General features: G+C 31.1%; 2 protein-coding genes across 2 annotated transcripts; both read right to left on the bottom strand.

Moving 5' to 3' along the window:
* Positions 1-5,994: 5,994 nt before the first annotated feature.
* Positions 5,995-8,192, bottom strand: LOC125844951 (pentatricopeptide repeat-containing protein At2g45350, chloroplastic-like). Its single transcript, XM_049524319.1, has one exon. The coding sequence runs from the start codon at positions 8,074-8,076 to the stop codon at positions 6,199-6,201; it is 1,878 nt and encodes a 625-aa protein (XP_049380276.1). The 5' UTR covers positions 8,077-8,192; the 3' UTR covers positions 5,995-6,198.
* Positions 8,193-10,349: 2,157 nt separating this feature from the next.
* LOC125860189 (uncharacterized) lies at positions 10,350-11,152 on the bottom strand. The gene is made up of 2 exons (XM_049540138.1): positions 11,096-11,152; positions 10,350-10,943 (listed from the first exon to the last, which is right to left on the bottom strand). Exons 1-2 carry the CDS (start codon positions 11,150-11,152, stop codon positions 10,350-10,352), a joined length of 651 nt encoding a protein of 216 aa, XP_049396095.1.
* Between the last annotated feature and the right edge of the window lie 845 nt (positions 11,153-11,997).

The raw sequence follows: 11,997 nt of genomic DNA, 5'->3' as shown, positions 1-11,997 counted from the left end.
TAATTTGTTGTATTTGTGATATATTACACCAATACAGTTCAATATGTCGAACTTCTTGCTTTCATTAGTCACCAACGTCTTTACCATATATATCGCATAAGTGTATAACTTATCGTTTCACTATATAATGGATTGTGTTAGAGGGTGAGATGAAAGCATAATAAAAACTTGTCCACACTTGAAGTTGTACATTTAATGAATATATGATACATATCTTTACGTATACTATTACTAAATAGTAATAAGTATTAATTATAAGAACCACATATTATAAGTACTAAATAACCATCTAACCAATAATATAAATTATTACAATATGATGTAAATAATAAGTGCAAATTATTTTTTACAAAGGAGGAGTGGTTGGTTAGGCCATCTCATAAATGTGAAATAGTTGGTGCGTAGTACATTGATTATAGAGCCAAAAGGTTATAATTTCATTATATAATTGGAAATAATGAAACATACTATATATAATTCACAAGTTCAAATGTGGAATAATGGATATAGCATTCACAAGTTGTGTTTTATGTGGTTGGTAAGGACAATACACCAGTAGCACCTTTTTCACTTTTTACTATCAACTTATATGTGAAAGCCAAACCAAAAAGACAATCACTACTCCTCCACTTTCACAAAAAGTAGCTTGGAAGTTCATTCTCTTGTTGAATTAGTGATACATCACTCTCATTTTGCTTTTTATTGTTTACCTTCAAATTACATTGCTTGTTGCTACATAGTGTTTCCAATTCTATACAAAGTATAATTTCTTTGACATGTGCTTGTAACAAAAGTAGTATGGTGCAACATAACATATTGTCTTAAAACTTTAGGTCCTCCTTAGTTATTCTTTCTGAGTTCTTGTAACATGTTTGATTTTCCAAATATGTTTGTTTAAACCTTAGGTCTACGTTTTTCAAATATAAATGTTCTTTCGCTCGTAACAATTCAAATCTCAATTGGTGATGTAATTACAATATTCTTTTATTTTTAATTAAAGATTTCGAAATTAAGCTTTGTGATCGAACAATTCACCTTTAAGAAGTATTTTCACTTTAGTGACTCTTATAATGATTGAATTATAATGAATATTAGATATGAGCCAAAGAGTTTCGAATTCCATTAGACTATTGATCATGGGTCATAAACTGATAATAAAGGAAAATAGAATTTTTGATCCTTTAAGTTATTAGTAAATTTATTTTTGATCCATATAAATTCAATATAGTTAACCTTTAATACTTTAGAAAAATATACTTTTCATCCCTTCATGTAAAAGTATGTTATAGCTAACTTTTTATAAAATTATATTATCATCAAATATTATGGGACACTAATACAAATTTAGCATAATAAACGAGTAGTTAAAAAATCGTTTGGTCATAGATATTGCAAGCACTTTTTGAATTATGTTTTGGCAAAATCTTTTTAGCCATAAAATTTATTTAATTTTGGAAATTTTTTTGACAAAAATTCCAAAATTTCAAAATCTACAAAAACTTATTTTTTGGGACTAAATATAGATGTTGAGTCCTTTAAATTTTTTAAATGAGATACTTTTAAACCTTTCAAATAGTACAAAGGTATTTTTGGACCTTTTCCATTTTCATATTTAAAAAAAGGTCATTTATATATGATGACTCCAATTGATTGTTATCATTTTCCCTTATTGCATTCATAAAATTGATATCTACTCCGATACAATTGTAACTATCCTATTACAATTTATCTTAGAAAATCATATTGATTTAGCCCACATAAGTTTTTCACCGACAATATCTTACTTGCTTAACCTATTCGTTCGTATGATCGGAAAAATCAAGTTCAATTATATAACAATTTATTTTAAAAAATTGAGCTAATCATTATTTTTATCAAGTTATAATGTATTCTAATGTGTGAAATGCTGAAGCTAATTATGTCAATTATACTTTCTTGTAGGATAGACGTGATTATAGTTTGTGTGATGATTTGAATAATGTATTATCTATTTTTTTTATAAACACGATAATTTTGTACCAAATTTATGAATATTTTTTATAGTGTTTAGATTTTATGAGTATAAATAATGTTTCATGTTTTCAATGAAATATGTTTTTAATTCTATACCATTTTTCTTGGTAATAATTCCATAGCTTACCCTGTCATGGGTCCTTTTCTATGCTTTACTCATCATACTTCCTTTTTCTTTTTTATTTTTCCCACAAAGTAGGCATTGGAAAAGAATTGTCAATATAGACACAATATCTTCCAAACATGAAAATGACTATCCCATAAACTTTATTCACCAAAATAAGAAAAAAATTCCATGTGATTACCTTTACTGAACATAATTAATTTACTACTAATTATATTTTGTCTTCTTGTAATTTCTTGTCAAATCCTGAAAGCAACCCAACCCATGCTTGTTTATATATTTCTGTGTTAATTGGTTTTTTCATATCAGAACTTTTTTTTTCTTTTAATCTCTGTTAAGATTCCCTTAGTTTTGTTTTGTTATATGTATATGATTATAATTTTTTGTTTTGTGAGATATATTAAAAAGAAGAAATATCCATTTTCACCAGGGGACTGGTAATATGTTAAAAATGAAAATAGCCAAAATTAACTAGTATAAACTAATAAAAAAAAAGAGTTATAGGAACTCTTTATTGGACTTGATTTCATCAGCTGTAGGTAATTAATTCCATGTGATGTTTTTCTTTTTTCTTAGACCAAATTTATTTAACACATGGTGCAACTTATATTGATTTCAATCAGTAACTATTATAACTTTTATAAGATTGATAAGAATTACACCTTATTATAGTTAACAATATATCTAGAAATAGTTATAAAAAAACAGAATACATAAACATGACTCTTAACTTGATTTCAGTTGATAACTATGACCTTTAACTTTGGGTGTGCACTAATAAACACTTAAATTCAGACACATTCATCCGACATGGCGTCCTCCTACATGAGAATTTTGTGTCCTGCGTGACATCCTACATATATTATGCCACATAGGACACATGTGTCTACTTGTTCAATTTTATACAAATTTAAGTGTCTATTTGTGTACATTCAAAGTTGAAGAACATAGATGTTAATTGAAGTCAAACTGAAGGACATATTTATATATTATGCCTAAAAAAATGATACTCCCTCCGTTTTAATTTGTTTGTACTTCTTTTGCCAAAATTTCTCGAGTTTTTCTAACTTGTAACTTCACCGAAATCCCAATTCCGTGGCTACCACAGCTTTACACAATCGATCGGATGACTTGACATAAAGTTTTTTTTTTTAAAAAAAGAACTTTTGAATCTTACAGTTTTAAATTTAAGATACATCAAATATATTAAAATATCTTTTAATCGTGTAGTCTATATAATGATAGTGCCATATAAAATGGATTTTTTTTTGTTTATAAAATAAATAAATGACTGAGATCAGCATTTCTTGATTTGGATAAATTACTACATAGAAGTTTCAAAAGTACAGTATTAAATGCCTTGAGCAATAAATTTTTAAAATTCAAAAACTAACCTAACCTGTTCTCTTTACATACACATTTATGAGAAGTACCAGTACTTCCTTTCTGCTAGTCAGAAGAAGTAGTCCTCTATTATTTTTGACTTTATTTAATTTTAAAAGAACACATAAAAATGAATAATTCCCAAACCTTAGTACCTCAAAACCTTTTTGTTCATCCCTCATAAGGAAAATCATAACCTTTTTTTCATCCCTCAAAGAGTTAAAAATAATAAGTATCTACTACTCTTCCATTTTTATTTTACATGTCATACTATTATTAGTTTACAAATTATTTAACCAATCTTTCATATATAACTCTAATGTAATTTTGTTTTTTTCTCTCTAAATAATAGAAAATGTATTCCCTTTGTCACAAGTTATGTGATCAATGACACCTTTCCAATTTTGAAAGACAAACAAATATTTCCTTTTGGTAATAATTTTCTTAATATATCTTTTAAATATTTTAGTTTATTAATTATTATGATTTATAATAATACTTTTATATAGTTTTCAAATGTATATGTTTCGTTTTTAAACACTTTAAAAGGATTTTACATCGAAATTCACAATCAAAATTTAAAAAGTCCAACTCTCAAAATTTGAACGGTAACATATAAATGCGACAAAACTAGTATTTTCTTTTGCGTTTTGATTTGTTTAAAAGAGAATGTCTCGTTCCTTTTTTGACAAATCGTTAACTCAGACTTTTCACATTTAAGTTTACAAGATTAAAAAATATTTTGATATATACTCGAGTACGCTTAATTTAAAATCATATGATTCAAATTTTTTTTTATTTTTTTTAAATTTCATATCAATCAAAATCAGACAAACAAACTAGATGAATTAATTGTTTAAATTTTGACAGAAATTTGATTCAAAATTATTGTTTTTCCCAAGCTAGCTAGTTACAGGTTACTGGTTACACCAGTTACCAAGATTCAAAATGGATTCTTCTTTCTGCTATTATTTTATCTCTACACCAGTTATCCATTATTCACACATTGCAATATCTTCTTCACAAAAGCCAACACTCCTTTCTTGAAATTTGTAATGAGCTTGGTCAAGTTGTTAACATTTCTTTGCAAGGCAAAGATCTTACTGGAAAAATCCCACCTGAGATTGGTCAGCTTCAAAGCCTGTCTGGATTGTACTTACACTTTAATAAGCTACATGGGGTTGTACCTAAAGAAATTGCCAACTTAACTCAGCTCTCAGATTTGTATCTTAATGTGAATAATCTCTCTGGTGTTATTCCTCCTGAGGTTGGCAACATGTCTAGTCTTCAAGGTAGGTTCTTTTTTGCTTTCCTGTTTTGGCTAGTTATGGTAAAAAGCCTCATTCTTGATGCTTAGTTTTGACTTAATTTGAATGAATGTTTGAACTTTGCCAAATAGATCTATACCTCTATTAATGAAATGGGTAGCTCAATAAAGAGTCCAATAAGTGATAATGCTGTTAGTTATTGAGTAATTTCACAATGCCTATGGCTTTTCTTGAAAAAAGATTGGATTTTTAGTACTCATTAGTCATTGAAAGTCTATATTAAAAAGGTTCTTGAAGTATCTTTTATGAGGTGATTTTTGTTCCTATGTAGCTTACAGCTAGGTGCTTAGAACATAAAACACTTGAAAAAGCCGCCATCTTTGGTTTTATGTTAAGCTTTTCTCTGTCATTTGTCTCTTTCCCCATTGATTTGAGCTTCAATATGGGCTAATGCTTGAATAAAGTTTCAACGAAGATAGGCTCTCGTGACCATTGACAAGAGAAGCTACTTTATATCTTCCGCCACTTTCTACTCTGCGAGTATTTTTTGTCCTTGGCAAAGTTGTCGCCCTTCTCTTGGACCTCCTACTAATCATACTGTAGGGACTTCTTTAATTTACTAATACTACTCCCTCTGTTTCAAATAATGTGACAGTATCTGATCACACACAAAATTTAAAATAAGAAAAGAACACTTGAAATTTATAGTCCAAAAACAAAGATTAAATATTTGTGTGACTCGTAAATATCTCGTTAAGGGGAAGATAAAGACAGACTAAAAAAGAAAATGTCTAATAATTGCAGTATGATTTTTTTACTAAAATAATTCTTGGGAGTGGGAACCTAAGGTGGCTAAGGAAATTCAGAGCTGTAGCCTATTGGAATAATATGACTTTCTCTTGTAGGCTAACTCTAGTTTCGTACTCTAGTTGATATCATGTAGAGGGGTGACTACACATGTTTGCCTCACTGTAATTTGAAAAATCCATCTACCTGTCTATGGCCTAATTTGAAGAGGACGTGAAATAGTAAACCTTGGTAGGATTTCCAACTTGGTAATTCTGAAATAATTTTAGATCTTTCATTGATAACCAGCTTGAGAATCATTATGTGAAGGCATAGGGAAGTTCATAATATTTTGTAAGTTTAGCCGTTTCAAAATCAACTTCAGACATACGAGTTTGAGGAAGGTAAAAGAGTGTTTAACTGTAGTTCTATATTGAACTTCTCTTATTAGATACATTGACTTGAATTTACAAGTTGCAGGATTGTTTTTCCTGGTGCTTTGCTAATTACAGAGGGACAGCTTAAAATAATTTTCCTGTCCAGAGCTAAAAGATGCTAATGACTAGTTAAATTTGGATTCGCGAATGGAGGTAAACTCCTCGAACACAAGGAGAGACCTCACAGCTATACACAAACCATCTGTAATGTGGAATATATTTCTTCAACTTGATCATGGGATTTGTCTCCTACAGAGAACTCATGGACAATTCCTTGGAGCTCAATCCTACTGCTGCCAACAGTTTTCTTCAGGTCCTTTTCTTTCATTATTGTTCGAACCCTTCTAACATAGTCCCACTTACCAAATTGAGCATATATGTTAGACAAAAGCACGTAGGAACTTGAATTATGAGAATTTAGTCCAACTAGTTGCTTATCCGTTGGGTCTCCAATGTGGACGTTTTCTTGATTCCTACATGAACTTAGCAATGTTCGCCAAACTACATCATTAGGATGGGTTGGCATTTCATCGACAAATTTTATGGCCTCTTCCACATGCCCTGCTCGACTAAGGATGTCAACCATGCATCCATAATGCTGGAGCGTAGGTTCCATACGATGTGCCCTTCTCATGATCTCAAAACAGATCATGCCTTCCTTTACCAGTCCAGAATGAGCACAGGCATTCAAAACCGCAATAAATGTGATATCATCTATATCTAGTGAAAGTCTTTCCATCTCCATGAACAATTCGAAAGCTACGTCCCCAAAGCCATGAATAGCCAAACCACCAATCATAGCATTCCAGTGATCAACATTTTTTTCTTGGATGTCATTGAACACACCCATTGCACTATCTACGCTGCCACATTTTGCATACATGTCTATCAAAGCTACACCAAGCTTTCCAGCCACAAGAAACCCATTCTCCTCTATATAACAGTGCAGTGCAATCCCTTCATCAATATAACCTAACTCTGCAACTGCAGAAAGCGCAAGCAACGTGGTGGTACTATCAGGAGCAAGACTACTCCCTCTTAACATATCATGAAACACTTTTAATGCTTCAAGGCAGTGCCCATTCTTGACATACCCTGCCATAATAGCATTGCAGGAAATCACATCTCTTACAGGCATGTCATCAAAATAACGTCTTGCAATATCAATCTTACCAATTTTTGCATACCCATCTACCATTATAGCCCAGCTAACAACATCCTTCTTCGGTATCATGTCAAATAAAGCAGTAGCCTTTTCAGCGTTTCCACTTTTAACACAACAATAAAGCATCAAATTCCAAGAAACCAAATCCCTTTCGGGCATTTTATCAAACAGTTCACAAGCAACATCAAACCCTTGATCCAATTTGACATACCCAGTCAGCATAGCATTCCAAGAAACCAAATTCCTCATCTCTATTGGCATAAAATCAAACAAACGACAAGCAACATCAAGCATTCCACATTTCACATACCCATCAATCATAGTATTATACGAAACAGAGTCTCTCATACACATTCTATCAAACATGTGGTGGCCATAGTCAACAAACCCACACCTCACATACATGGAAATCAAACAATTTTGCAAAAACACATCAGACCCAAATCCTATTTTCCTCAATAACCCATGAACCTGCATTCCTCGCTTAACAAAACCCATTCTTGAACACGCTTTCAAAACTATAGATAAAGAATACTCATCCACAAAAACCCCATTTTCAAGCATCAAACAGAAAACTTCAAAAGCCTTATACGGGTCATTTCCATGTGAAAATGACTTCATTATGACATTCCAGAGAAATGGGTCTTTTTTATTTCTCTTTGAACAACAGAAATCGTCAGAAAAGAAGAGAAACCGAGCAAATTCAACGATGGGTGTGTGAGGGGAAGAAGATAACTTCAAGATAAGCTTTGTGGTAAAAAATGGATTTTTTACAAGTCCTGTGGTTATCAATTGAGCATGAATTTGATCAATGTCCACTTGTGTTTTGCATTTCTGGGAGAAAGTCAGTGTTGGGTGTGCTAAGTTCCATGCTTGACTTGAATTTGCTACAAGAAGCATCAGTTTTGGTGCTTTGAATTCTTTGTTCTTGAGCTATGTACAAAGACTCTAGTGTTCGTTAATTTCTTTAACGGCCAATAAAGCGGTAAAGAGGATTGATAAGTGGATTTTGCCAGTAATTGGGCTGTAACGAATGTCCGTCCATAAAAATACGGGAACTACATAAATAGGCAGCAAAATACAAAATAATTATAATTCTATAGCTCAATATAGACTAATTCAGTAAGTATCCATACACCTAAAATAAAGAGGAACTTTCACATATAGCCACTCAAAAATAACCTAATTACTCTCTATAGTTATAGTTTAATAATTACAATTCGTAGCTACATGTTATAGAGAGGCGAGCGAAATTGGGAGAGAGGAGAGAGGCGAGCGAGAGAGGTGAATTGTATATGTATATCGGTTAGATAATTGTATATTATACATATGTATTTGTATATATGACAAGCGAGATTGGGAGAGGGAGGAGAGAGGCGAGTGAGAGAGGGCAGAGAGTGGGAGAGAAGTGAATTGTATATGTATATTGGTTAGAAAATTGTATATTATACATATGCATTTGTATATATGACAAGCGAGATTGGAAGAGGGAGGAGAGAGGCGAGCGAGATTGGGAGAGGGAGGAGAGAGGTAAGCAAGAGAGGGCATAGAGTGGGAGAGAGGTGAATTGTATATGTATATCGGTTAGATAATTGTATATTATACATATGTATTTGTATATTCTGGCGAATTATACATATACAAACGTGGCTAATTATACAAACTCGAAGTCAACCCACGTAATTAATGTATAATGTTAGTCACGAGTGGTAATTATAGGAAACTATAGCTATAATGAGTAATTAAATAGTATAAGTTTGCTTAACCGCGCAATTTTTCCTAAAGTAAATTGCATTCCATGTCCTCCTTTAGTTTAGGTCCAATTCCCTTTTAGCCTCTTTAAATTTAGGTCTAATTTCGCTCCAGTCTTTTAAATTTAGGCTCAATTCTTTTGTCCTATTATTAATTATTTTTGATCTTTTATCTCATTTATTTGTTTTTGTCCTATCATTAATTACTTTTGTTCTTTCTCATTTGTTAGTTTTTTTTCTTTTCTCATTTGTTATTTTTATTCCTTTTTATACTATATACTCCTATAGTATCATTGATTAATGAGTAATTTCTTAAAAAGAAATCTTAATGATACTATATATATATATATATATATATATATATATATATATACACTCTTACGGTATTAATGACTATGAGTAATTTCTGAACAAGAAATTTTAATTATACCACAACAATATATAAATATACTTGTATAATGACTAAGGAGTAGGGTGTGAACAAGAAATCTTAATGATACCACGAAAATATGTTTATACTCTTATAGTATCATTGACTAAATATTAGTTTAGCGAAATAATCAGTTGAGATATTTATTATAATTATTTAAGAGAACATCAATATAAAAGAATATATTTATTTATAATTAATCTGTATTTATGAAACATTTGCTAAGTTTCGGTATGAATTGGATAGTCGGAATTGTATTGTTGGGTCGTAGAAATTGGATTGCTGTGTCGTAGTGAATTGGGCTTCGATTCAACGAGTGGGGAAAAATAGGGTGTTGCACAAGTAGGACAAGATATATATATTGCAATCCTTGCCGATTTAAATGGCCCGAATTAATACTAATTAATTAACAGGCATATTAATCTTAATAAAATAAAATAATTTATTTTATTATAAACTAAATAACTCAATATGTAAACTTTTAATTCAAACTATACTAATTTACAAAATATTTAATTAAAAATAAAATCTTTTGAAATGATTTTCAAATATTTATAAAAAATTATAATATTAACGTTAAAACAACTTGAAAGAATTTTTGAGGAAAAAAGGAATGTCAATCTCGATTACAAAGATTGTTGATTTTGTTTTTATATAACCCTGTTAAACAAATTTCACTCGTTGATATTATTTTTATTGTCTATCGATTAAATCAATCTAGGTCCGTCCCGAGGAGGAGATCAAGATTTTAACAGATCCTGGCAAAGCTACGTACTAGCAAACAAATATAGACACTATAATTACCATTTTCCCTACTTCTTCTTAATAATTTACAAAGTCTAGACTACTCTGAAAAATTGGAAATTGGATGTATATTTACAACAATTACTAGTAGTCAACAAAGTGGGATGTAAAAGGTACATATAAATTCCACCTAATGCAAAAATATTATCTCGTGAGATATATAGTCGAAGTGTGAACGACTCGGACACTTATTTTGTATTTGGAGAAGTGCTGACCCTGTAAAGATGTTCTTCCCCAGTGCATTCATCAACTTCAACAACCCAATGACTCCTCCTTCCACCCCCAATATTTTTACCTTGTGAAACCTTAATTTTACTAACTAATAACCCTTCTCCAATTGGTAGAAAATAACCTTTGTGATCAAAACTTAACCTAGGTCCTTCATGTAGGGCATTGTACCCTACAATAAATGCACTTTTAACATTAACACCTTGTTGTGCTGCTTCAAACACTTGTTGAAAATCCTCCAATTTGCAATCAATAAGTACAAAATCAGCTCCTTCATAGTTACTTGCCAATAATGTTTTAACATCATCACCAATCACAAATTCAACATTTTTTGCATAGTCTCCCAATATTATTGTTTCTTTAATTGCATGCATTTCTTCCTTGCTACGTAATATACACACTACCCGGCCACCCGTTTGATGAGCCGCTGCTACTAACCCTAGTAGCGCGGATCCAGGGTGACCGGAGCATGCCATCACCATGAGTTGTGAATTATTTCCACCCGCCATGGCTGATATAAACTCCGTTACATCAGGTGCTTTTCCTCTTTCACCCTAAATTTCCATAAATTCAAAACAAATTTTTTTAGTATATAATTGAAGATATACAAGCGATCTGAACAGTAAGGATTCATATATTCAATTCAAACGTGTGTTGAATTGAGCTATACTAGCAATTATAATAAGTGAGTACTAATAATACTTACCATTTTGAGAGTTGTGAGAAAAGCATTGGTAGCATTTTCAGCAGACCAGCAATCCATTAATTCTTTCACAATTATGCTATAAGTGTTTTTTGGACTGTTTAAACAAAATTTATAGGAAGAGCTTGATCTAAATTTATAGTCAAGGAGACAAGATTAATTAATTGTGTTCCATCAATTCTTTATAATTAATTATGAGGTTAACTTAGAATAAGAGTAATTGCATCGGAACAACTGAGGAAGGTATTTATGAGAAGTTTCAGCCATGCCAAATGGCATTAATTATTGAATCAAGATTTCAAATTTATTGACTAAACTAGAGAACGTCACTTTCTTAATAGTGTGTTACTTACGAGTGTATTTTACGCGTTCATTTTTACTATTCACTATATTAAAAATAAAATATTACTTTTACTTCTCTATTTTACGTATAAAAAAATGATTATTTTTTCTATTTTATCCTTAAAAATAATTTATTCATTTTCCAAGTCCAATGAAACTATACATAATTAATATGGATATTTTGATAAAATATTTACTTTATTTAGGTATATTTCTTAAAGGGCAAAAGGACAAATGTACCCTGAACTATCGTAAATGTTATGTAAATACACTCCGTCATACTTTTGGGACATTGGTGCCCCTGCCGTCTAAAAACTAGAACATATATACCCTTTATACTAACTGACATACATGTATCATAATCTTATCCACCAACTCGACATTCATTAAATATCGGGTCGACGGAAAAGATTGCGCCACATTTACCTATTTAGTCTTCCGTTAGAGTGAAGGGCATATACTCTAGTTTTTGGACGGCAGGAGCATCAATGTCCCAAAAGTATGACGGAGGGTACCATTTACGATAGTTCGAGGGTATATTTGTCATTTTTCCAAATGTTAAA

This window comes from Solanum stenotomum, chromosome 1 (assembly GCF_019186545.1).
Source record: "Solanum stenotomum isolate F172 chromosome 1, ASM1918654v1, whole genome shotgun sequence".
NCBI classification, from domain to species: Eukaryota; Viridiplantae; Streptophyta; class Magnoliopsida; order Solanales; family Solanaceae; genus Solanum; species Solanum stenotomum.
This window is presented reverse-complemented; position numbering and strand designations above follow the sequence as displayed.